The sequence below is a fragment of the Lagenorhynchus albirostris genome, chromosome 5 (genome assembly GCF_949774975.1).
Source record: "Lagenorhynchus albirostris chromosome 5, mLagAlb1.1, whole genome shotgun sequence".
NCBI classification, from domain to species: Eukaryota; Metazoa; Chordata; class Mammalia; order Artiodactyla; family Delphinidae; genus Lagenorhynchus; species Lagenorhynchus albirostris.
Genome location: NC_083099.1, coordinates 62,626,770 through 62,654,317, shown reverse-complemented (window position 1 = coordinate 62,654,317; position 27,548 = coordinate 62,626,770). Strand labels below are relative to the sequence as shown.

At 41.6% G+C, this 27,548-nt stretch overlaps 1 protein-coding gene across 1 annotated transcript; it reads right to left on the bottom strand.

The window, feature by feature from the left end:
• HTR3C (5-hydroxytryptamine receptor 3C) lies at nucleotides 1-22,440 on the bottom strand. Its single transcript, XM_060149023.1, is given in 11 exon segments — nucleotides 1-191; nucleotides 299-514; nucleotides 720-927; nucleotides 1,295-1,455; nucleotides 2,019-2,109; nucleotides 2,111-2,186; nucleotides 2,457-2,566; nucleotides 3,931-4,096; nucleotides 17,898-17,952; nucleotides 21,774-21,946; nucleotides 22,409-22,440. Coding segments are annotated over 11 exon segments (1,479 nt in total).
• Nucleotides 22,441-27,548: the final 5,108 nt, after the last annotated feature.

Below are 27,548 nucleotides of genomic sequence, written 5' to 3'. Positions count from 1 at the left end.
CTAGGTGTTCCAGAGGATGATGGAGGTGGCCAAGAAAAGCAGGTAGATGCGGAAGAGCAGGGTGTCCATCATGTGGCTGAAATGCACCCACAGGTCAGCTAGCCGGGCCCTTGTCCATCCTGAGCCACCATTCAGTTCTGCCTCTCTGGGTCCCAGCTCCTTCCCTCCCAATTCCCCTGGCTCCTTCTGTCCTGTGGAGAGGGCAGAGACGCAGCTGTGAAGTGGGAAGGAGACAGGATTAGAGAAATGGGAAGTTGGGCCCAGTGCAGAGAGTGTGGGCAGTGCAGATTTCTCTTACCAGACAGGTGGGTGGGTGTGAGGCCCAGGCCCACATCCTCCTTCCAGAGAGCGGCAGGGCAGCATTTCCTTGGGTTGGTGCAGTGTAGAAGCAGGGAACGGAGGCAGCGAGGCCTGGGTGGGGGCTGGATGGTGGCCAGGTGCAGCAGGTAGGTGATGAAGATGGTCTTCAGCAGGCTGACCACCATCAGTGACAGACACAGGGCGAAGTAGACACCTGGGTGGCGGGAAGGAGCACACCTGAGTGAGTCAGGTCCAGAGGAACCACCAAGCCCCCCTTTTTTCTGTCTCACACACTGAGCCCTTTCTAAGATGACCACTGTCTCCCTCTGCTGCCTCAGCAGATCTAGCCAGTTCACCCGCCTACCCTGCCTCTTTCTTTTTTCTTTTTTCATTTTTCAACAGTGGGGTGGGGGCCATACTGATGAGGGAGGTGCCACTGGCAGGGAGTAAGTCATTCAACGTCATGAGCAGGAAGACGTTGTAGCCCAGCAGGAGTGTCATCTTGAATGGGGCGCGGTTCTCGCTTTCTACTGGCAGGAAGAAGCTGAGGGCATCGATGGTGATCAGAAAGCTACTGGGCATCAGGGGACTTATGACGTAGAGGCTGGGCCTGTGCCTGATGGCCACCTGGTGGGGAGGAGAGAGCAGAGAACCAGGTGAAGCTAGAACTGAAGGGAAACCAAGAGATGATTCCAGACTCTTCCTTTCTTAATGTCCTCACTCCAGCAGGGGCTCTTTCTGGGGCTGGATGAGGAGCAGCTTTCATATGACTAATAGGACTCCCCCATACCCACCAAAGCAAACCTAGGCCAGAGCTGGCAGGTGCAGAGAGGGGGACTTCTTTGGGGGACTTGGGAGAGAGGAACGCTATGAGGGTTATGGTGCCCAGGGACTTTCTGGTCTTAGGGCAAGAGGTGAGAGGCTCTGAGATTTAGAAGTGTACGATGAGAAAGATATGGGGGTTGGACAGCCATGCCAGAGTCTCTGGCCTTACATAGAACATGATCTGGTCAAAAAGGCTGAAGCCCACAGGTATCTTCGGGGTGGCCTTGTTGATGCCCAGGAGCTCCCACTCCCCTTGTGTGTGGCCAATGTCATGCGAGGTGTCTGTTATGTCCCACACTTCCTTGTCCATGCCCAGCAACGTGTTTTCCACTGCAGGGGAGACACTCACTCAGCACACATCTGCTCAGCACCTACTCTGTGTGGGGCTCAGAGAGGTGATTCAACAACTGCTTTAGCTACCTCTTTCAGACAGTCCTGTAATGTGACTTCCTTGCTGCCCAACTGCCTTCTTTCAATTCTGGGCTTTCTCAGGAAGTCTTGTTCTCTCTTAAATTCAACTTCCCCTACCCCACCATCCACACACCCCCAATTAGCAAATACTCCACTGTCCCTTTTTATGCATTAAAAAAAATGACCGTGGGCTTCCCTGGTGGTGCAGTGGTTGAGAGTCCGCCTGCCGATGCAGGGGACACGGGTTCTTGACCCAGTCCGGGAAGATCCCACATGCCGCGGAGCGGCTGGGCCCGTGAGCCATGGCCGCTGAGCCTGCGCGTCCGGAGCCGGTGCTCCGCAATGCGAGAGGCCACGGTAGTGAGAGGCCCGTGTACCGCAAAAAATTAAAATTAAAAAAATGACTTTGCTTCTGAGTGTTTTTTTGTTGCCCCACAGTTGATCTCAGTTTACCCCGTGCCAGAACCACCACTGCAACTCACCTGTGTAGAGGAAAGAGCTAAAAGTGAGGGTGCAGTTCTTCTGGTCAAAAGAGAAGTAGATGTCCAGGTTACAGATACTGGTCACCTGCAACCTGTTTGTTGTACACAACGCGACCTTCATTAGTCACACAGGCGGAGAGGCCATCCAGAGTGTGATCCACATCGTTGCTAAGCGGTGGAAGGGGAGGGGGCGCAAATGCTCTGGGTTTCACATCAGTTTATGTTTTGCTCTTAAGGCAGGGCTTCCCAATGCTGCCACTCCGCCATCTTTTCTCCCTACTGCTTTCTCATTTCTAGCAGAGAAGTTGATGAGCTGTGATTGTGCTCCTCTCTGAAATAAGTTTTCAGTGGTCCCGCTGAATGGGTTTGCCCTGCAGTGCCCTCGCCTGCTCCTTGCAGAAGGGTCTTCCCCCAGCTTTTCCCAGCCCTGATACCCACGATTCCACGATGAAGATGTCTCGGAGCCACAGGTTCTCAGATGTCACAGTGAGTTTATTGATATCACTACATTCTCCTGGGTCCCAGCTGATGAATGGGTGACTCCAGATCTAGGGCATAGGGCCCAGAGGGATGGTTATGGCTGAAACCTGGAGCTAGTTTATGTCAGCATCTCCTGCCCTTCCAGTCCCTTAAAAATATATACATAGGTATGTATTTTTTTCTAAATGTATGTACTATGGGCATATGATAAAATTTCAACAATTCCAGAAAGGTATAATATAAAGAATAATTTTTTCCCTCCTTAATTTAGTCCAACTCAGTTCATATCCCCAACTCAGGTCCATTATTAACAGTTTTTTATATATCATTCTAGAAAAAAATATATCCCAGCATTCATTTTTATTTACACAGATAGAATGATACTGTGCACATTGTTATGCATCTTGCTTTTCTGTTTTGTTTTGGTCTTTTTTTTTTTTTGGCCACACTGCATGGCATGAGGGATCTTAGTTCCCCGACCAGGGATGGAACCTGTGCCCCCTGCAGTGGCAGTGCGGAGTCCTAACCACTGGACCACCAGAGAATTCCCTGCGGGTTTTTTTTTTTTTTAAACCACATTTCCTTTTAAACTCTGATTCCTCTCCTCTTTCTGGTGATAATGTCACTCTTCTCTAGCTAACAAAGTCTTACTGGCCTTTCACTTCCTGCTCAAGGGAAATCTTAAGCTGGGTGCTGGATACATTTGGACCTTGAAGCTTACTTAGGGGCTTCCAACTGTGCCGCCCTCCATCTTTCTGTTTTTTTTCCATCTGAATTTCAAAGTTGATTGGCAGCCCAGAAAGCTATTTGTCACCAGCACTGGCCCCATTCTGGTTGGCTTTGTGTATTTCCTTGGGCACTGTCAATTTCAACAAATGTGATTTTTGCAAGCAAAGCCAGAAAATCAGGCAAGGAGAAAAAGAGAAGAAGAAAGCTGAGCTTACATATCAACTTTAACCACAGAAATGACATCAGCAGCTGAAGTTGTGCATCCTGACCAAAAGATCCCCGTCCCGGATCATTAATGCCATGAAATCAGGTCCTAGTCTACCTCCTTCCTTTGTTTCCTAAGTGGTCCCATGTGACAGTTCAGCTTTTCAATTACAAGTCTCAAAAGAAAGCAGTTCAGAAAAATGCAGGTTGCATGGAAAATATAGGGGAAAAAACAGCATGGGGGCCCATTGGGAATGTTTTCTTAGTATAATTTTCCTATAAGGGCAGGACTCAAGGACAAACGTTACCTGCAGAAATGTCACAGCAGCATTCCCCTTCATGTCTCTCCACCCCATAGGATGAACATTTAACTTGTACAGAATTCATTCAGGGGACCCTTTGCTCACTACTGGACAGGTGCAGTGTTGGATTGACAGGGTAAAGAGTTCTTGTTTCCTATTAGCAGGCTATGGAAAGAATGTTATCAGTCAAAACTCACCACTTTAAGGATGGCAGACAGGGTGAAGGAGATGCTGATATGAGTGGGGATGCTGTAGTTGATTACTGGACGGAAGTCCTTCTGGTTAAATATAGCCTGGAAGACAGCAGGGTCTACGCCACGCTGCTCAAAGACTGAACAATTGATGCTGAAATGTTTGCCCTTTCTGTAGAGAGTAGAGACCCCGTGAGATGGGAATAGGGCTTTTCTGTTTCCTAAGTGAGAGGAGTGCCAGGGCTGGGACCCTAGAGCCTCTCTGCAGAGAAAGAAAATGTGGACATGGGGTGGGCATGTGACCCCCTCCTTCTTAGGCCAAGATTCCCGGATGCCAAGTTCTTCCTGCCAGGGCTGTGGGGGGGGGGGGCTGGTCTGGTCTGGTAGGCAAATGATGGAAGTTGATGTGGTGAGCTGAGTCAGGGCTCAGCCCTTTCTTCCTGTGGTTTTGCTCCCATATAAATCCTACCCAAATCTGTATGCAGACTGCCTCTCTGGGGAGGCCTATTCCTTCCATAGTCATAACCCTAAAGGTTTGGCCTTTGTCTGACCATACTTTTTTCTGTCTAGCTCTATTGTGATTCTTCCTCATAGACACTGAACAAAACTCCCCTAAAATTTTGTTTCTCAGTGGTCCGTTTCCACTTTCATGTTTTCTCATTTCCTGAAAGGAAAAGTTTGGGGAGAAGTAAACATGAGTGTGATGTAAAACATGTGGGAACTTAAGGAACGTTGTATTCAATGTAAATTTATTGACTACCTACACTGTTCTGGGCTCTGTGCCCTTCTCAAACCCAATGACTTCCTCTAAGATCTGTGGGAGCCATTTTCATCATCACCATCTTGAAAAGATCTCATTGATCATCTACCATGTGACTGGTGGAGCTATGTGACGATACGTAAAAGCCCTTCTGCCCACCTCACCCACACGCCAACCGCAGGTGACTCCGGTTATTCTGTAGCTGAGCCCAGCAAGTTCTTTCCCATGCCTCTTCTACTGTCTCCCCATACCAGTTAACTCATAAGGTACATCTCCAGACTAAGGAGAAGCGTATCTGGGGGAAAGCAAACATTGTCCTTTCCCCTGCACATTACCTCCTCTACAAGATCTTCCCAAGTGAGGTGGGAAAGGAGTTATATTATTATTAACAGGACCCAAACGGCCCTGTTCATAGTTACTAATCTTGGTATAAAGGAAGAGTTGAACATTATAAAGGGGTGGAATCAGAAAGGTGGTAACATGGAAGGACAGACAATTTGGTAGATGTCTATGCAGGCAAATGAGACGGGCGCTATGCGTACTGATCAGTGAAATGGGCGTTTCATCTGTTTCCCAAAGGAAACCAAAATATAGATACTACAGAGAAAAGCAATGTATAATCCAGTTATTTTAGATGCTTTCTAGTTCTGGGGAATGAGGGGGTTTCTGGAATTTTCCCAGAACAGTATTCCCCTCTTTCCCTGTTCTTGCCCCGTCTTACCTTGAAGCAGAAGGCTGACAGGGAGGCAGAGGAGGAATTCCCCTGTCGTGGGCCAACCCCTTCCATCCTCCTCTTCTGGACTCTTCTCTTGGGACTCACCAGGAACCCCCAAACTCTGGAGCTTAAAGGAGCCCAGACCACACCTTGGTTCCTGGTTTTGAATACTGCTCATGACAGGTAACCACTCCCTGGTGAGAGGCTGTGGCCAGAGAGATCACAGCAGAGTGTCCTGCTTTGCCCCTGTCCAGGTATGCCTTCTGGGCTCCAGGCAGGGAGGAAGTTAGGCCAAGACTAGGGGAGAAGTGCCTGTTTAGCCGCCTTGTCTAGATAAGTGGTTTAAATTTGAGTAACAAGGACCTTTCAGGAAAACTGGGGGACTTGGGAGATGGGGCAGGTGAGGCCACTGATAAAGGTCGCCTCAGGTCCTTCTGGAACTAACTGTGCCTCAGAGAAAGTGCAGGACCACCAGGAGGGGATGCGTATGCTCTCTTGTGGCGGGGACACTTGCTGATTTCACGAGGCAAGAACATGTAATTATTTTGTTGCAGACCTAAAAGTATATCCTCTATCCAACTGTGGACATTAGGGATTACTGTCAATACTTAGTTAAGAAGCTTGCTTGAGAGGTTAAGCTCCTTTTTTTAAAATTAATTTATTTTATTTAATTTATTTTGGCTGCATTGTGTCTTCGTTGCTGTGTGTGGGCTTTCTCTAGTTGCGGTGAGCAGGGGCTACTCTTTGTTGCGGTGTGCGGGCCTCTCATCGCGGTGGCTTCTCTTGTTGCGGAGCACAGGCTCTAGGTGCATGGGATTCAGTAGTTGTGGCACGCAGGCTCAGTAGTTGTGGCTCGTAGGCTGTAGAGCGCAGGCTCAGTAGCTGTGGCACACGGGCTTAGTTGCTTCGCGGCATGTGGGATCTTCCGGGACCAGGGCTCAAACCCGTGTCCCCTGCATTGGCAGGCAGATTCTTAACCACTGCACCACCAGGGAAGCCCTAAGCTCCTTTTCTGAGACATAAACCTCTCAGAACTCTGTCCCCGCAGCTAGCACCACAGTACAGAACTGCGTCATCCCTTGTATGTACTGTTGGAATAGCTTCTTCATAAGGTTTCCTCTATCTAGTTTCCCCCAACCTAATCCTTTATTTTGCCATTCTCCTAAAACAGAACTCTCCCACTTACCCTTCCTTATCTAACGTCTATAAAGGCCTACAGCCCTGGCGCTGTCAGGTAATGTGTGTGAGTAGAAAAATCATTTGGAGGTTTGTGTGTGTATGTCTGAAAGCTCCCCGGATGGTTCTGGTTCACACTCACATTATTGAAAACCTTTGGGATGGGCTATACTGAGATACCACAATCAGGATATTGCTATTGCTATTGTTACACTCACGATACAGAACATTAACACCAGGATTCTTTCATGTCACCCTTTTATAGCTACAACTACCTCCCTCCCCATTCTTCCACCACCTGGCAACCATTCATTTGTTCTCCATTTCTATAATTTTGTCATTTCAAGAATGTTATATAGATCAAATCATGCATATGTAACCTTTTGGGATTGGCTTTTTTCATTCAACAAAATTCTCTGGAGATCCATCCAGATTGCTGCCTGTATAAGTACTCACCCCTTTTACATTGCTGAGTAGTAGTCCATGGTATGGATGTACCACAGTTTGTTTTTCACCTGGTGAAGGACTTCTGAGTTTTAAGGGAAAACACTTATTTCCTCTGTTTTACTCACAACACTTTGGACACCAAATGTGTCCAAAGTTTCTTCCCCCCTCATACCAAGCAATTCTGACATTAACTACCCAGAGTTAGTGCAGATCCCACGGGTAAAAGTCTCATTCCCACAAGACTGCCCCCTTCTTCAGATGCCAGTCACAAACCCAGGCCTCCCGTACTTCTGAACAACTGACTATAAATTAGGGGTTCCCACAACCCCATCCTCAGGTTTGATAGTTTACTATAATGGCTCATAGAACTCATGGAAACACTTGTGTTTACTGGTTTATTATAAAGTATATAATAAAGGATACAGATAAATAGCCAGATGAAAAGACATACAGGGCAAGGTCTGGAAGGGTCCTGAGCACAGGAACTTCTGTCCCTGTGGCGTTGGGGTGTGCCACCCTCCCAGCACGTGGATGTATTCGTCCATCCAGAAGCTCTCCAAACTCCATAGTTCAGGATTTCTTATGGAAGCTTCATTACATGGGCATGATTGATTTTTTTTATTTTGCGGTACGTGGGCTTCTCGCTGTTGTGGCCTCTCCCGTTGCGGAGCACAGGCTCTGGACACGCAGGCTCAGCGGCCATGGCTCACAGGTCCAGCTGTTCCGTGGCATATGGGATCCTCCCGTACCGGGGCACGAACCCGCGTCCCCTGCATCGGCAGGCAGACTCTCAACCACTGCGCCACCAGGGAAGCCCGGCATGATTGATTATTAACTCAATCTCCAGCTCCTCTCCTCTTTTCAGAGGCTGGGGGTTGGAGCTTCTAATCATGGCTTGGTCTTTCTAGTGAACAGTCCCCATCCTGAAGCTATCCAGGAGTCCACCAAAAGTCACCTCAGGAGAGCAAAAAGTGCTCCTATCATCCAGGAAATTCAAGGGATTTAGGAGGTCTGTGTCAGGAACAGGATCAAAGACCAAATATCAGAACAAAAGATGTTCCTAACACCCCTATCACTCAGGAATTTACAGGGTTTTAGGAACTCTGTGTCAGGAACTGGGAGCAGGGGTCAAATATGTTTTTCTTCACAGAGTTGTTTATAGTTTTTGTCTATTATGCATAAAGCTGCTAGAGACATTTGTGTTCTGGTTTTTGTGTGCACATAAGTCTTCTGGAATAAATACCCAGAAGTGTAATTGCTGGATTGTATGGTATTCTCATGTACAATTTTTTGTTTGTTTGTTTGTTTGTTTTTGGCTGCCCCACGTGGTCCATGGTAGTGAAAGCCTGGAATCCTAACCACTAGGCCACCAGGGAACTCCCTGCATATACAGTTTTTAAAGAAACTGGGATACTCTTTCCCAGAGTGGCAATACCATTCTACATTAGCACCAATGATGGGTGAGTGATCCAGTTTTTCTGCATTTTTAGAAATTTCAGATTTTGGATAAGCAAGGATTTATTAACACGGGACCCTAAAGTGATAAACATAAATTCAGCAATGTTGAAAATTTAAAACTTTTGTTCATTAAAGGACACTAAATATGAAAAGTCAGGTCACAAACTGAGAAAATATGTTTGTAACACATACATAACTGACAAAATAATAATAGAAAAATATGACATGCCTATAAATGAATAACAACAACTACTTCCCCCATGTATTATAAAAATGTACTGAAGCCATGTACTGAGTTGGCATTTTACAGAAGGGGAAACACAGTCACTAAACAATAAAAAGAAACTCAATCTCATTTGCAATTATGGAAAGCAAATGAACTTAAAATCACAAGAAAATATAATTTCACACTCAATAGATGGCAAAATTTTAAAAGTCTGATAATAGAAGTGTTGGTGAGGCTGTAGAGCCACAGAAACTCCTACGCACTGTGGGTGCACTGTGGGTGGGAGTAAAAGCACTTTGGAAAACAATATGCTGTGAAGATGTGTGTATTGTAAGAACCAGCAGTTCTGCTTCTAGGTGCATACTCTAGCAGCGCACTGTTTAGTATGTAGCTATTAGTCACATGTGGCTATTAAAATTTAAATTAACTAAAATTAAAAATTCAGTCTCCCAGTCATAACAGCTGCATTTTAAGTGCTCAGTAGCCACATGTGGTTAGCGGCTATAATATTAGTGCAGATAATTATGTAATGGAATACTATGCAGCAAAGAGCTGAATTAACTTCACTTCATCTATCAACATGGTTAAATCTCAAAAGTATAACGTTGGAAAAAAAAGTGCAATGTTGAATAATAAAAAACAAGTTGCGTAATATATACAGTATAATATTATCTAACATATGTGTATTCCAAAATATACATATTTAAACAACAGATTGTTTGAAATATGCTTATGCAGTAAAACTAAAACGTAAGAGAATAATAAATACAAAATTTAGAAGAGTTATTACCTCCTTGGAGGAAAGGGAGATGGATATGCTTGGGAAAGTTCTTATGGGAGACTTCAAAGACATTAGTAGTGGCAGGTGGGGAATGCAGAAGGACTTTTCACTTTACACCCTCATATAACTTTTAAGTTTTTTTCCCTATGGGCACATTTATAAAATTGTTTTATTGAGGTATAATTGGCATAAAATAAACTGTTCAAAGACTCCACTTTGACGAGTTTTGACATATATATATATGCACCTGTGAAACCATCATCACAACCAAAGAGTGGTTATAACCTTTGCAACCACTCCCTCCTGCCCTTCCCCACTCCATTCTGACCCCAGGTAACCACTGATCTGTTACTACACATTACTTTCACATTTCCGAGAATTGTGGCATCCTTTCTTCTTTTCATTTATATTTATTTATAAATTTATTTATTTTAGGCTGTGTTGGGTCTTCATTGCTGCGTGCAGGCTTTCTCTAGTTGCGGCGAGCGGGGGCTACTCCTCGTTGTGGTGTGCAGTCTTCTCATTTCGGTAGCTTCTCTTGCTGTGGAGCACGGGCTCTAGGCATGTGGGCTTCAGTAGTTGTGGTGCAAGGGCTCAGTAGTTGTGGCTCACGGGCTCTAGAGCACAGGCTCAGTAGTTGTGGTACACGGGCTTAGTTGATCCACGGCATATGGGATCTTCCCGGACCAGGGCTCGAACCTGTGTCCCCTGCATTGGCAGGCGGATTCTTAACCACTTCGCCACCAGGGAAGTCCCTATATATTTATTTAAAGTTGCACATTTCCTTTGAAATATTTATCTCCCTCAAGTGTTGTTATGTACTAGTTTCAATTCTAAGGGATTAAAAAAATCAATTATTTTTTTGATCTATGAGTTATTTAGAAACATACGTTTTAGTCTACAAATGTGGAAAAGTTTTTTGTTTCTAGCTTGTGACTAAAGAGGCAGCATAGAAAAGTGGTTAAGAGCATGAACTTTAAAGCTTGACTCCCTCAGTGTGAATCCCAGGTCCACCATTTACAAGCTGTGTGATCTTGGGTGTAAGTTACTTAAGTTACTTCACCTCTTTGCCTCAGTTTCTTCATCTATAAAATGGATGATAGTAATAGCTCTTATCTCATCATGTTGTTATAAGGATTAAATAAGGTCATAATTATAAAATGCTTAGAACAGTGCTGGTACATAATTAGTACTATTTAAGTGTTAATAATAATAACAATAATTTCAGAGAATACAGTCTGACTGCTACTAAATTTTGAGACATGCTTTATAGTCTATATATAGTTAATTTTTGTAAATATTCCAGATGTGCTTGCAAAGAATGTATTTTCCAATTGTTAACTGTAGAGTTCTATATATTCTCATTAAATCTAATTTAACTGTGTGGTTAAAGTATATTATTTTTTCAATAATGTGTTATCACCTTGAGATGTGTTGAAATCTATTATAATTACAGAACTGTCACTTTATCTTTTTAATAATTCTTTCTATTTTTGCTTTATATATATTTGAGGCTATTTTATTAGATGCATTCAACTTTATAATGTTTATATTCTCCAAGTGATTAAACATTTTATCGTTATGTTGAGATTCTCTTTATTCTGAATAATTATTTTTGTCTTAATGACAATTTTGTCTGATGTTGATAGAACCGTTCCAGCTTGCCTTTTTTTTTTTTTAATAGATCTTTATTGAAGTATAATTGCTTCACAGTACTGTGTTAGTTTCTGTTGCACAACAAAGCAAATCAGCCATATGCATACACATGTCCCCATATCCCCTCCCTCTTGAGCCTCCCTCCCATTCTCCCTATCCCACCTCTCTAGGTCATCGCAAAGCACCGAGCCCGATCTCCCTGTGCTATGCTGCTTCTTCCCACCAGCCAACTATTTTACATTCGGTAGTATATATACGTTGATGCTACTCTCACTTCGCCCCAGCATCCCCTTCCCACCCCAAGTATTCAAGTCCATTCTCTATGTCTACTTCTTTATTCCTGCCCTGCAACTGGGTTCATCAGTACCATTTTTTTAAGATTCCATATGTATGCGTTAGCATACGGTATTTGTTTTTCTCTTTCTGACTTACTTCACTCTGTATGACAGACCCTAGGTCCATCCACCTCACAACAAATAGCTCAATATCGTTTCTTTTTATGGCTGAGTAATATTGCACTGTATATATGTGCCACATCTTCTTTATCCATTCATCTGTCGATGGACATTTAGGTTGGTTCCATGTCTTGGATATTGTAAATAGTGCTGCAATGAACATTGTGGTACATGTCTCTTTTTGAATTATGGTTTTCTCAGGGTATATGCCCAGTAGTGGGATTGCTGGGTCATATGGTAGTTCTATTTTTAATTTTTTAAGGAACCTCCATATTCTCCACAGTGGTTGTATCAATTTACATTCCCACCAACAGTGCAAGAGGGTTCCCTTTCCAGCATTTATGGTTTCTAGATTTTTTGATAATGGTCATTCTGACCAGCATGAGGTGATATCTCATTGTAGTTTTGATTTGCATTACTCTAATGATTAGTGATGTTGAGCATCTTTTCATGTGCCTCTTGGCCATCTGTATGTCTTCCTTGGTGAAATGTCTATTTAGGTCTTCCACCCATTTTTTTAAACTGGATTGTTTGTTTTTTTGATATTGAGCTCCATGAGCTGTTTGTATATTTTGGAGATTAATCCTTTGTCTGCTGTTTCATTTGCAAATATTTTCTCCCATTCTGAGAGTTGTCTTTTTGTCTTGTTTATGGTTTCCTTTGCTGTGCGAAAGCTTTTAAGTTTAATTAAGTCCCATTTGTTTATTTTTGTTTTTATTTCCATTACTCTAGGAGGTGAGTCAAAAAAGATCTTGCTGTGGTTTATGTCAAAGAGTGCTTTTCCTATGTTTTCCTCTAAGAGTTTTATGGTGTCTGGTCTTACATTTAAGTCTTTAATCAATTTGGAGTTTATTTTGTTGTATGGTGTTAAGTAGTTTTCTAATTTCATTCTTTTACATGTAGCTGTCCAGTTTTCCCAGCACCACTTATTGAAGAGGCTGTCTTTTCTCCATTGTATATTCTTGCCTCCTATGTCATAAATTAGGTGCCCATATATGCGTGGGTTTATCTCTGGGCATTCTGTCCTGTACCATTGATCTATATTTCTGTTTTTGTGCCAGTACCATACTGTCTTGATTACTGTAGCTTTGTGGTATAGTTTGAAATTGGGGAGCCTGATTCCTCCAACTCCGTTTTTCTTTCTCAAGATTGCTTTGGCTATTCGGGGTCTTTTGTGTCTCCATACTAATTTTAAGATTTGTTGTTCTAATTCTGTGAAGAATGCCATTGGTAGTTTGATAGGGATTGCATTGAATCTGTAGATTGCTTTGGGTAGTATAGTCATTTTCACAGTATTGATTCTTCCAATCCAAGAACATAGTATATTTCTCTATCTGTTTATGTCATCTTTGATTTTTTTCATCAGTGTTTTATAGTTTTCTGAGTGCAAGTCTTTCTCCTCCTTAGGCAAGTTTATTCCTAGGTATTTTATTCTTTTTGTTGAAATCATAAATGGGAGTGTTTCCTTAATTTCTCTTTCTGATTTTTCATTGCTGGTGTATACAAATGCCAGAGATTTCTTTGCATTAATTTTGTATCCTGCAACCTTACCAAATTCATTGATTAGTTCTAGTAGTTTTCTGGTGGCATGTTTAGGATTTTCTACGTATAGTATCATGTCATCAGCAAAAAGTGACAGTTTTACTTCTTCTTTTCCAATTTTTATTCCTTTTATTTCTTTTCTTCTCTAATTGCTGTGGCTAGGACTTCAAAACTATGTTGAATAAGAGTGGTGAGAGTGGACATCCTTGTCTTGTTCCTGATCTTAGTGGAAAAGCTTTCAGTTTTTCACCATTGAGTATGATGCTTGCTGTGGGTTTGTCATATATGGCCTTTATTATGTTGAGGTAGGTTCCCTCTATGCCCATTTTTCTGGAGAGTTTTTATAATAAATTAGTGTTGAATTTTGTCAAAAGCTTTTTCTGCATATACTGAGATGATCATATGGTTTTTATTTCTTAATTTGTTAATGTGGTGTATCACATTGATTGTTTTGCATATATTTAAGAATCCTTGCATCCCTGGGATAAATCCCCACTTGTTCATGGTGTATGATCCTTTTAATGTGTTGTTAGATTCTGTTTGCTAGTATTTTGCTCAGGATTTTTGCATCTATGTTCGTCAGTGATGTTGGTCTATAATTTTCTTTTTTTGTGACGTCTTTTTCTGGTTTTGGTATCAGGGTGATGGTGGCTTCATAGAATGAATTTGGGAGTGTTTCTCCCTCTGCAATATTTTGGAAGAGTTTGAGCTGGATAGGTATTAGCTCTTCTCTAAATGTTTGATAGAATTTCGCCTGTGAAGCCGTCTGGTCCTGGGCTTTTGTTTGTTGGAAGATTTTTAATTATGGTTTCAATTTCATTACTTGTGATAGGTCTGTTTATATTTTCTAATTCTTCCTGTTTCAGTCTTGGAAAATTGTACCTTTCCAAGAATTTGTCCATTTCTTCATGGTTGTCCATTTTATTGGCATATAGTTATTTGTAGTAGTCTCTTATAATCCTTTGTATTTCTGCAGTGTCAGTTGTGATTTCTTCTTTTCCATTTCTAATTTTATTGATTTGAGTCCTCTCCTTTTTTTTCTTGATGAGTCTGGCTAAGGGTTTATCAATTTTGTTTATCTTCCCAAATAACCAGCTTTTAGTTTTATTGATCTTTGCTATTGTTTTCTTCGTTTCTATTTCACTTATTTCTGCTCTGATCTTTATGATTTCTTTTCTTCTACTGACTTTGGGTTTTCTTTGTTCTTCTTTCTCTAGCTGTTTTATGTTTAGGGTTAGATTGTTTATTTGAGATTTTTCTTGTTTCTTGAGGTGAGGTTGAGTTGCTATAAACTTCCCTCTTAGAACTGCTTTTGCTGCATCCCATAGGTTGGGTTCTCATGTTTTCATTGTCATTTGTTTCTATGTATTTTTTATTTCTTCTCTGATTTCTTTGGTGATCTCTTGGTTATTTAGTAGTGCACTGTTTAGCCTCCACGTATTTGTGTGTTTTACAGTTTTTTTCCTGTAATTGACTTTCAATCTCAGAGTGTTGTGGTCAGAAAAGATGCTGGATATGATTTCAATTTTCTTAAATTTTCCAAGGCTTGATTTGTGACCCAAGATGTGATCTATCCTGTAGAATGTTCCATGTGCACTTGAGAAGAAAGTGTATTCTGCCACTTTGGGGTGGAATGTTCTATAAGTAGCAATTAGATCTATCTGGTCTCTTATGTCATTTAAAGCTTGTGTTTCCTTATTTATTTCCTATTTGGATGATCTGTCCATTGGTGTAAGTGAGGTGTTAAAGTTCCCTACTATTATTGTGTTACTGTCAATTTCTTCTTTCATGGTTGTTAGCATTTGCCTTATGTATTGATGTGCTCCTATGTTGGGTGTATGAACATTTATAATTATTATATCTTCTTCTTGGATTGATTCTTTGATCATTTTGTAGTGTCCCTCCTTATCTCTTGTAACAGTCTTTATTTTAAAGTCTATTTTATCTGATACAAGTATTGCTACTCCAGCTTTCTTTTGATTTCCATTTGCATGGAATACCTTTTTCCATCCCTTCACTTTCCGTCTGTATGTGTCCCTAGGCCTGAAGTGTGTCTCTTGTAGATAGCATATATATGGGTCTTGTTTTTGTATCCATTCAGCCAGTCTGTGTCTTTTGGTTGAGGCATTTAATCCATTTACATTCAAGGTTATTAGTGATATGTATGTTTCTATTACCATTTTCTTAATTGTTTTGGGTTTGTTTTTGTGGGTCTTTTTCTTCTCTTGTGTTTCCCGCCTAGAGAAGTTTCTTTAGCATTTGTTGTAACCCTGGTTTGGTGGTGCTGAATTCTCTTAGCTTTTGCTTGTCTGAAAAGCTTTTGACTTCTCCATTGAATCTGAATGAGATCCTTGCTGGGTAGATTGACTATTGACTATTTCCTTTCCCATGTTATGGAAGTTTTCAACTATAATCTCTTCAAATATTTTCTCAGACCCTTTCTTTTTCTCTTCTTCTTCTGGGACCCCTATAATTTGAATGTTGGTGCATTTAGTGTTGTCCCAGAGGTCTCTGATATTGTCTTCAATTCTTGTCATTCTTTTTTCTTTATTCTGCTTCTCGGCAGGTATTTCCACCATTTTGTCTTCCAGCTCACCTATTCGTTCTTCTGCCTCAGTTATTCTGTTATTGATTCCTTTGAGTGTATTTTTCATTTCAATATTGTGTTGTTCATCTCTGTCTGTTTGTTCTTTAGTTCTTCTAGATCTCTGTTGAACATTTCTTGTATTTTCTCAGTCTGCCTCCATTCTATTTCTGAGATTCTGGGTCATCTTTACTATCATTACTCTGAATTCTTTTTCAGGTAGATTGCCTATTTCCTCTTCATTTATTTGGTCTTGTAGGTTTTTACCTTGCTGCTTCATCTGTGACATATTTTTTTGCCGTCTCAGTTTTTTTCTTTTATGAGTGGGATTGTGTTCCTGTCTTACTTGTTGTTTGGCCTGAGGCTTCCAACACTGGAGTTTTTAGGCTATTGGGTAGAGCTGGATCTTGGTGCTGATATGACGAACTCCGTGAGACCTCACTCTGATGAATATTCCCTGGGGTCTGAGGTTCTCTGTTAGTCCAGTGGTTTGGATTCAGAGCTCCCACCGCAGGAGCTTCAGCCCGACCCCTGGCTTGTGAGCCAAGATCCCACAAGCCACGTGTGGTGGCAAAACAAAACAAAACAAAACAATAACAAAGTAAAAAATAAATTAGGCTAGGAAACTAACAGATATGTTAGGAAAAATATAAAAATAAAAATATAGATAAATCAACAACCAGAAGGTACATCAGTACCACAGTAGTAAAAAAGAGGAGGGTAAAGAAAAAAAAAAGGGGTGAGGGGGAAGGTCTTGGCTGTGGAGGGCGGGGCCTAAGCAAGGGTGAGGTTTGGGTGGTGGGTTGGGCCTGTGCTTAGGACCCACAGGGCTGGAAGAGGCCCTGGGGGCTATGGGGGTTGAGGCTTAGGCTCAAGGAACAGAAGGGGCCCAGGTGTGCCCCCCACCCCTGGTCTCAGAGGGCAGGGGACCTCGCCTGGGAGCCCAGCAGGCTTCCTGGGCTCGAGTGGGCAGGGCAATCGCCCTCTGCTCCTCTCTCGCTCCTCCCAGATGGCTCCTCCTGCCTGCCTCTCCTGATCTCCCCAGGCCTCCCTCCTATGCCCCCAGGGACCCACGTGGCCTGGTGGGGGCCTTGGGGGGGGTACCAGCTTGGGAGCTCAGCAGGCTCCCTAGCCCCAGTGGGCCAGGCGATCGCCCTCTGCTCCTCTTCTGCTCTTCCTGGAGAGTCCCTCCCACCTGCCTGTCCTGATCTCCCTGGCCTCAGGGGCGCTGATCCTGTCTGGCCTCCACTTCTCCTCCCTCTCAGTCCCTCTGCTTCCTACCAGTTCACTTTGGGGTTCCTCCCATCTCCTTGGGCAACAGAGTCCCCCACCAGCGGCCGGCAGGCGTCCTAGTTGCAGGGAGACGGTAAGTCCGTGTCTTCCCACACCGCCATCTTGACTCCACCTCCCAGCTTGCTTTTAATTAGTATTTGCTTTACATAACTTTTCCTATCTTTTACCTTTAGCTTCTCTGTGTCCTTAGATTTTAGGTGTGTCTTTTAAAAATCCAACTAAACAAATACTAACTACATTGTTGAGTTTAGTACATTTAGATTTATTTTTATTACTAACATATTTGGGTTTATTTCTGCCATCTTATTTCACACTTTGTTTCTTTTTTCTTCCTTTTTGACTTTTGGTTTCATTTAGGATTTTCTTTCCTCATTTCATTTTTCCTTCTCCATTCCTTTGTCTCTCTCTGCCACTTTCTTGCAGAGAAATATTTTCAGCCTTTTCTTCTAAGTCACCAATTCCTTTTTATCTGTCTCTAATTTGCTTTAACTTATCCACTGAAGTTTTTTTTTCAATAATTATATTTTTTGTTTTTAGAAATTATATTTGCTTCTTCTAATACACCTGGTTATTTTTATAGTCCCTTGTTCAGTGTACAAAATCTTTGCTTATCACAGTGTTGCAGTATGTTTTGCTCTAGTTTCTTCCAGAAGTTTTATAGTTATAATTTTATATTTATGCTAGCTGAGTGACTCTCACATATCAGGCAAATGAGAAAATACCCACATGGAAATGGGTAGGAAAGGTGGAGACATACTCTCACTGTAAACCAGTTCTTCCTCCCAGCACAATATCATATGGTCAAGAGGGAACCCTCAACTCTTGAGTGAACCCTCTCCTGAAGAGAGAAGGCTTTGGACCATGCATCTAGCATCCCAACTTTTTTTCATCCCCTTCCTTGTTACAAGAAGGATTTAAGATATTATACCCTTTAACTGAGGGTATAAAGGGAGATAAGCAAGTACTGTTAAATTATCTAGTTTAATGCATGATTGAAGGCAATCTGCTGATGTTCTTTTATTTTTATTTTATTATTTTTTAAACTTTTCTTTTGGCTGTGCCCTGCAGCATATGAGATCTTAGTTCCCTGACCAGGGATAGAACCCACACCCCTGCATTGGAAGCATGGAGTCTTAACCACTGGACTGCCAGGGAGGTCCCCCAATGTTCTTTTAATATCAATAAGTGAGCAGTGATTTTAACTAATGTAAGTTTGAGTCTGGTAACTCCTAAATAAGACTACAATTACTAACCTAAAAGTAGTTAAATGAAAACCTATACAGCAATGAATATGAACAAACTATCGCTATTCACACAACATAGCTAAATCTCACAAACATAATATTGAGGAAAAAAAGCCAGACATAAAAGGATACATACTGTAATTCCATTAATCTAAAATCCTAAAACATGCTAAACGAGTCTAGAAGTCAGGTTAGTGATTATCTTCAGAGAGAATAAATGGGAGTAATGATTGGGAGGGGCCCCAAGGAGTGTTTTTCCTAAAGTTGTTCTATTTCTTCACCTGGGTGGTGGTTATGCAGGTGTGATCAATTTTAAAAATTCATTGAGTGGTACACATAGATGCATACACTTTTCTGTATGTATGTTGTATTGCAATACAAAGTTTAATTTAAAAAGTTATGTGAAGGAAGGAAAACCTTCTTTATTATGTAAGGTTTCGGCATGCCAGCTGTGTGTTGCACTTAATATGTTAAAAGGCTGAGTTAAAGATTCAAGATATTGCTTAAGAATTATTGAATACTGAAATAAGAAACTACTTTGGGTGACTAAATGTCTCAGACTGGCTTAAATAATACATGAAAGATGGAATGCCAAGATGGGATAAAGGGATTACACCTAGAGCTAATAGACACTGATTCTTGGTTGGCTGGTGTTCATTCATGCATTTAATAGTTCAACAAGTCTATTAAGCCCTTATGATGTGTCAGGCATCATGATCATGGTACCATATACTGAACTGTAAAAATGGATGAGACATTATACCTGACCTTTAGGAAGGCACACTCTCCAAGTGGAGGCAGAAATATAAATAAATCCCTGAAATCTGTTCATCTAACTGAATATAATTAAAACATAATCCAGATATTCATCCTTCATATTCTTTCATTTCCCTTTCAATTTCTCTCTCTCCTCGGGTCCTTGCTCCCAGCTAGCTGTTAAGAGTCCTCCACAGGATATCTGCTGGTGGCGGTGTGAAGTACTGTTAATACGGAACTCTTTTTTAAAAAATAGGTTGTTGTTGGTTTTTTGGTTTTTTTTTTTTGTAAAAATAATACATGCTCATTGAAAACACAGACAAGGATATAAAAGAAGATAGCAATCACTCATAATCCTATTATGCAGGACAAAATCTGCTCTATTTTTTTTTGGTGTCTAGCCACCCATACCTTTTTCTCTGCATTTCTATCTAGCACTCTATTTTTTAAAAGAGAAATTATGTATACATAGTGTTTTGTAACTTGTTTTCTCCACTTTATATATCATGGACCTGTTTCCATGGTTTTAACAGAGATCTGTATTCTCACTTTAAATGGCTACAAAGCATTCCATTGTGTGGCTGTACAACTATGTAACTTGAACCCTTTAATTGAGGCCCTTAACTAGTCTTCCTGGCCCTCCTCCAGGTATGTATATTCATAAAGCCCTCTCTATTTGATTTTGTGAAATCAGAAGAACTCTCAGAGTAAAAAAATGACACAAAAGAAAATGAAATGGAAATGGTTGATGAAAGGGACATTTTGCAATTGTCAGTATTTTATAGTAATTTCTTGCAAATGAGATTGACCTTTTCATTCTTTTGAATCTCTGAAAGTGTCTCAGAGACTTAAAATCAAATCAGATTACACCTGTTTAGGGTGAAGTGTCAAAGCTTCTGTAAGAGAACTCTTTACCTCAGTGTTTGTGGAGCTATAATAAATGTACTGAGGAGCCAGTGCTTCCTGGAAAGTCATTTTTGTTTTTGTCTTCTTTAATTTATTTAATTAATTTATTTATTTTTGGCTGTATTTGGTCTTCGTTGCTGTGCCTGGGCTTTCTCTAGTTGAAGCAAGCGGAGGCTACTCTTTGTTGCTGTGTGTGGGCTTCTCATTGTGGTGGCTGCTCTTGTTGTGGAGCACGGGCTCTAGGCGTGCGGGCTTCAGTAGTTGTGGAACACAGACTCAGTAGTTGTGGCTTGCGGGCTGTAGAGCACAGGCTCATAGTTGTGGTGCATGGGCTTATTTGCTCCACGGCATGTGAGATCTTCCCGGACCAGGGCTTGAACCCGTGTCCCCTGCGTTGGCAGGTGGATTCTTAACCACTGCACCACCAGGGAAGTTCCTCAACTCTATATTTGATTATCCAATCCTTGCTGATGTCCAGTTAGGCTGGCCATGGGATGACCTCGTTGGGTAACAGATGCATTTAATTGTGACCTCTTCCAAAGTGCCCCCAATTTTGTTGTCTAATTTTCCCTTATGTTCCACCTGCTGGGAACACAACTGTAGACTTTTAGGGGCAAGTGGGGCACTTTGGAGCATTTGACAGGACTGCCCATTCTTACAACAGCCCAGTTGCTCTTCCTCTCTGCAGGGCAGAGGCCTTGGGGATCCTTCTTGAGGGCAGTTATGGTAGGGGGTAGAGTGAGGAGCAGGGGCTTAACCCCCTGGAACTATTTTTACATCCCAAAGGGCCTTAGATCAAGAGGAAAATCACAGAGCAACTGGGCTTGGAAGTCAAACAGGGGCCCCTGGACTTACAAAGAACATGATCTGGTCATATAGGTTGCTGTCCACCAGCGTCTCTGGGGTGGCCTTGTCGATGTTCAGGAGCTACCACTCCCCTGGGTCAGAATGACGTTACGAGACGTGTCTGTTATCACCCACAATTCCTTATCCATGCCCAGGAGCATGCTGTCCACTGCAAGGGAGGCCGGGGCCGCTCAGTCCAGAAGTCTCCTCAAGTCTCCTGTACACAAGATTCAATTCCTCCTTCACTGAGCTTCTTCAACAAATTCTCTTCTCTGTCCTTTAAAGCAGGGCATCCAGTTTGTCTCAGATGGGTCACAGGACCAGCAATTCATATATGTGTGGGCTGCAGCATTGGGAGTTTCTTTGTTGTTGTTGAAGTCAAAGTTATGGGAAGATTAGATATGACTCAAACATGAGTCAAGAACTTTCCTGTTTTTCTTCTCAATTCCCCAATTCTATGGTGTTGTTTTAGTGGACTCAGTCTTGAACAGCTCAATATTTTTATAATTACACACATGCCTATTATAATGATTAATTTGTCCAGTTCTGCCACAGGATACCTGGTGGCATTCAGTTACGTTAATTATCAGTTTAAGTGTGTTAGCTATTAATGTTAAAAGGTTTGAACTAAAAATTATAGATGTGCAGCAACTCAGGGTCAGGTGGGCCTCTTCTGTGCAAGGGCCATCTAAGATCTAAAGTAGTAGTATTTATTTATTTATTTAATTTATTTACTTTATTGAGGAATTAAAGCAGTAGTTCTTAACCCTCTCTGCGTATTAGCATCACCTGGGGAGATATAAAAAATCACAGTAACTGAGCCCCACCTGGAACAATTAAATTGGAATTTCTGAGGTAATGCATAGTTATTGGTATTTTTAAAAAGCTTCAGTGGGTAGCCAGAGTCGAGAAACACTAGTGTAAAACCTTCCTAAGTAACACCTACATCATTTAAATATCTTCCCCTTGAACCTTAAATGGTTACCAAAATGTGTCTCGCTCACCTGTGTAGAGGAGGGAACTGAAGGTGAACGTGCAGTTCTGTTGGTCAAAAGGAAAGTGGAAGATGTCCAGATTACAGGTGCTGGTCACCTTCATTGGCCTGTCGTACTGTATTCGACCTTCACTGCTGACATAGGCGGTGAGGCTTGGAGGTCCCTGATCCACATCTACGCTGCTTGTGAGAGTCAGGGAGAGGTGGGTGCTGTGGGTGCCTTCATCAGCTTTTGACTCCCTTCCATCCCAGGTCTTCCCCTACTGTGCTCCTTTTGGGCTCTTTCTCTAAGTTCACTCTCTCATCTCTTCTGCTCATAGTGTTTTGTGGGAGTCACCTAACTGAGGCTGTGCCCCAGTCTGAATCTGTTGGTGTCCCCATGCCCTGCACTGACCCTCAGCTGTTCTTTGCAGATGGACTTCATGCTGGCTTTCCCCCACCCAGATACGCACAATTCCATGATGATGATGTCTGGGAGCCACAGGTTCTCAGCTGATACAGTGTGTATCATTTTTGTGTGATCTTTTGTGTGATCTCCATCTCTTTCCATAACATTTAAGGTATGTACCCAGCCTGGGAACAAATATTCCCTCATGGAGGCAATCCCTCAGATGGATTGCCACCCTCTCTTAGTATTTTACTTACTCCTTCAGGGCTACTCTTTTCATAGACGCCATATCAAAGGAAAAAGACAGGGAGGGTAGGTTGAGGGTGTGGTGGAAGAGGCACTGGAGGACAATGAAAATGGTGTAATGGGACAGTTTGGTAGATCTCTATGCAGTTAGGGAGAGAGGAGGGCTGTGTGTCCTGAGCAGTGGAATGTCTTTCTATTTGTCACAAAAGGAAATCAAAACACTGACATTATGGAAGAACTATTTAACATGTTAATTCTAATGTCCTTCAAGTGCCAGAAGGAAGTTCCTAGATATCCTTCAGAACCACACTCTGGTCTTCCCTGTTCTTGCCCCATCTTACCTTGAAGCAGGAGGCTGATAGTGAAGCACAAGACGATTCCCCTCCTAGCAGGCCACCCCCCTTCCATCCTCCTCTTCTGGACTCTTCTCTGGGGACTCACCAGGAGCCCCTAAACCCTGGGGCTTAAAGGCGCTCAGACCACCCCTCGGTTCCTGGTTTTGAATACTGCTCATGACAAGTGACCACACCCTGGTGAGAGGCTGTGGCCAGAGAGGTCACAGCAGAGTGTCCTGCTTTGCCCCTGTCCAGGTATGCTTTCTGGGCTCCAGGAAGGGAGAAAGTTGGGCCAAGATTAAGGGAGAAGCATCCTGTTTGGCAGCTCTGTGCTGAAATCAATAACAAAATAACTCGCTTTAATAATAGAGCATGGGCTGGGGAAATATGAATTATTATTTTTCTAAGGCCAAGGAATCTTCAGATTTGGAAAGGTGACAATATGTAGTGATTTGGTTATGTATTCATTCAGAATAATTGCAAATACCAAATTATAAATCTTGATTCATGGCTTCATTATCTACTATTCATATTTTTCCAACATTCCACAGCTAGATTTCCTCTCTCCAGTCTTTCTGCCTCCCTAATTCATTCTCCCCCAGACTAATGTTCTCCATACAATTTTTTACTCTATGCATTGATTACATGATAATTACATGTCACAAAACAGAGAGCAGATCTGTTTTTAACATCTTTATGTTGTCAATAGTGTTATACATTATCATAAACTAGTCATCTCAGCTAGCATAAATATTAATGGTCTGTGTCAATGTTATGTCTTATGTCACATCTCTGTAGAAAAACACAATCGGACCAAATGAGTGAATTGGGGCATTGTTATATCAAGTATCTTAGCTACATTTCCAGAAAGTTAGAAATTTTTTCCTTGCAGAAAGGGTGAAGAGTAAGACCTAGAGTACAAAAGAAACTTTGTTTAGAATGGACGATCACGACAGCCCAAAATAGAAACTGCTAAGGTAGGCAGGAATGACTTAGGAGCCCAAAGTGGGAAAGTATAGGACAGAAGGCTGAAATATCTTTTGTTTAAAGTTTGAAATGTCTGCAGTCCTTCAGCCCCACCAGCTCTGTAAGTCATTTCTTCCCTTCTTTGGAAACTTGACCAAAGGATTGGGTCAAAGTACTGCTGTGTCCACATTGACACACCCATGGGGCACCGGACTCTTGGACTGGCCAAGAGTGAAGGGCTTTCAAGGGACACTTGAGTTCCACAGGTAGGCTAGGCTCCCAGACCTTGGATCTAGGAAAGGAGGGTTAACTTCAAGCCCTGCTGAAAGTGGCTGAAGATAGTTGACATATATCTTGTTTTTATCAAAGTTGGCTGAAAAACGGGACCTAAGTCCCAATTGGACTTAGAAGTAGATATAGCTGCCAGGAAGTGGAGGTGATAGAGGCAGGAGAAATAAAGCAGTAAGGCACAGGTTTCTTCCGACCTGGGGAGTCAGAGTTTCAACTCTGGGATCTGGAAATCTCAGGAGCTATTGCTCCTGCTGCTGCTGCTGCAGGTGGTAACTAACATATTGAGTACTTTACTGTATGCCAGGCGTTGTATACTTCATTTTATGTAGTTCCCCAACAATCCTACAATGCAGATATTGGATAGGAGTATGTAGAAAAAAGAAATAGAGCCAAGTAAATAGAGAGATGGCAATTGGACCTTGTATTTTCTGATCATAATTTAGAACATAATAAATTTAAGGCAAAATAAATTTTGTCATTAACTGCAAGAATCACAAACACCCACAATCTATTGATCATCTTTTTTTTTTTAAACGTCTTTATTGGAGTATAATTGCTTTACAGTGTTGTATTAGTTTCTGCTGTATAACGGAGTGAATCAGCTATATGTATACATATATCCCCATATCCCCTCCCTCTTGCACCTCCCCCCCCCACCCTATCCCACCCCTCTAGGTGGTCACAAAGCACCAAGCTGATCTCCCTGTGCTATACAGCTGCTTCCCACTAGCTGTCTATTTTACATCTGGTAGAGTATATATGTCAGTGCTACTCTCTCACTTCGTCCCAGCTTACCCTTCCCCCTCCCTGTGTCCTCAAGTCCATTCTCTACATGTGCGTCTTATTCCTGTCCTGCCCCTAGGTTCATCAGAACCATTTCTTTTTTTTTTTAGATCCCATATATATGTGTTAGCATATGGTATTTGTTTTTCTCTTTCTGACTTACTTCACTCTGTATGACAGACACTAGGTCCATCCACCTCACTACAAATAACTCAATTTTGTTTCTTTTTATGGCTGAGTAATATTCCATTGTATATATGTGCCACATCGTCTTTATCCATTCATCTGTCGATAGACACTTAGGTTGTTTCCATGTCCTGGCTATTGTAAATAGTGCTGCAATGAACATTGGGGTACATGTCTCTTTTTGAATTATGGTTTTCTCAGGGTATATGCCCAGTAGTGGGATTGCTGGGTCATATGGTAGTTCTCTTTTCAGTTTTGTAAGGAACCACCATACTGTTCTTCATAGTGGCTGTATTAATTTACATTCCCACCAACAGTGCAAGAGGATTCACTTTTCTCCACACCCTCTCGAGCATTTATTGTTTGTAGATTTTTTGATGATGGCCATTCTGGCCAGTGTGAGGTGATACCTCATTGTGGTTTTGATTTGCATTTCTCTAATGATTAGTGATGAGCATCCTTTCGTGTGTTTGCTGGCAACCTGTATATCTTCTTTGGAGAAATGTCTATTTAGGTCTTCTGCCCATTCTTGGATTGGGTTGTTTGTTTTTTTGATATTGAGCTGCATGAGCTGTTTGTATATTTTGGAGATTAATCCTTTGTCAGTTGCTTCATTTGCAAATATTTTCTCCTATTCTGAGGGTTGTCTTTTCGTCTTGTTTATGTTTTCCTTTGCTATGAAAAAGCTTTTAAGTTTCATTAGGTCCCATTTGTTTATTTTTGTTTTTGTTTCCATTTCTCTAGAGGTGGGTCAGAAAGGATCTTGCTGTGATTTATGTCATAGAGTCTTCTGCCTATGTTTTCCTCTAAGAGTTTTATGGTGTCTGGCCTTACATTTAGGTCTTTAATCCATCTTGAGTTTATTTTTTTGTATGGAGTTAGGAAGTGTTCTAATTTCATCCTTTTACATATAGGTGTCCAGTTTTACCAGCACCACTTATTGAAGAGTCTGTCTTTTCTCCACTGTATATTCTTACTTCCTTTATCAAAGATAAGGTGACCATATGTGCATGGGTTTATCTCTGGGCTTTCTGTTCCATTGATCTATATTTCTGTTTTAGTGCCAGTACCATACTGTTTTGATTACTGTAGCTTTGTAGTATAGTCTGAAGTCAGGGAGCCTGATTCCTCCAGATCTGTTTTTCTTTCTCAAGATTGCTTTGGCTATTCAGGGCCTTTTGTGTTTCCACACAAATTGTGAAATTTTTTGTTCTAGTTCTGTGAAAAATGCCATTGGTAGTTTGATAGGGATTGCATTGCATCTGCAGATTGCTTTGGGTAGTATAGTCATTTTCACAACGTTGATTCTTCCAATCCAAGAACATGGTATATCTCTCCATCTGTTTGTATCGTCTTTAATTTCTTTCATCAGTGTCTCATAGTTTTCTGCATACAGGTCTTTTGTCTCCTCAGGCAGGTTTATTCCTAGGTATTTTATTCTTTTTGTTGTAATGGTAAATGGGAGCGTTTCCTTAATTTCTCTTTCAGATTTTTCATCATTAGTGTATAGGAATGCAAGAGATTTCTGTGCATTAATTTTGTATCCTGCTATTTTACCATTCATTGATTAGCTCTAGTAGTTTTCTGGTAGTATCTTTAGGATTCTCTATGTATAGTATCATGTCATCTGCAAACAGTGACAGTTTTACTTCTTTTCTGATTTGGATTCCTTTTATTTCTTTTTCTTTTCTGATTGCCATGGCTAAAACTTCCAAAAGTATGTTGAATAATAGTGGTGAGAGTGGGCAACCTTGTCTTGTTCCTGATCTTAGAGGAAATGGTTTCAGTTTTTCACCATTGAGAATGATGTTCGCTGTGGGTTTGTCATATATGGCCTTTATTATGTTGAGGTAGGTTCCCTCTATGCCTACTTTCTGGAATGTTTTCTTCATAAATAGGTGTTACATTTTGTCAAAAGCTTTTTCTGCATCTATTGAGATTATCATATGGTTTTTATCCTTCAGTTTGTTAATATGGTGTATCACATTGACTGATTTGTGTATATTGAAGAATCCTTGCATTCCTGGGATAAACCGCAGTTGATCATGGAATATGATCCTTTTAATGTGCTGCTGGAATCTGGTTGCTAGTATTTTGTTGAGGATTTTCACGTCTATGTTCATCAGTGATATTGGCCTGTAGTTTTCTTTCTTTGTGACATCTTTGTCTGGTTTTGGTATCAGGGTGATGGTGGCCTTGTAGAATGAGTTTGGGAGTGTTCCTCCCTCTGCTATATTTTGGAAGAGTTTGAGAAGGATAGGTGTTAGCTCTTCTCTAAATGTTTGATGGAATTCACCTGTGAAGCCATCTGGTGTTGGGCTTTTGTTTGCTGGAAGATTTTTTTTTATCCTTTTACAAAAAATATTTATTTATTTTTAAAATATTTATTTGGTTGTGCTGGGTCTTAGTTGGGGCAGGTGGTCTCCTTAGTTGCAGCTTCCAGGCTTCTTAGTTGTGGCATGCGAACTCCTAGTTGTGGCATGCATGTGGGATCCAGCTCCCTGACCAGGGAATGAACCCTGGGCCCTCTGCATTGGGAGGGCAGAGACCTAACCACTGCACCACCAGGGAAGTCCCTGTTGGAAGATTT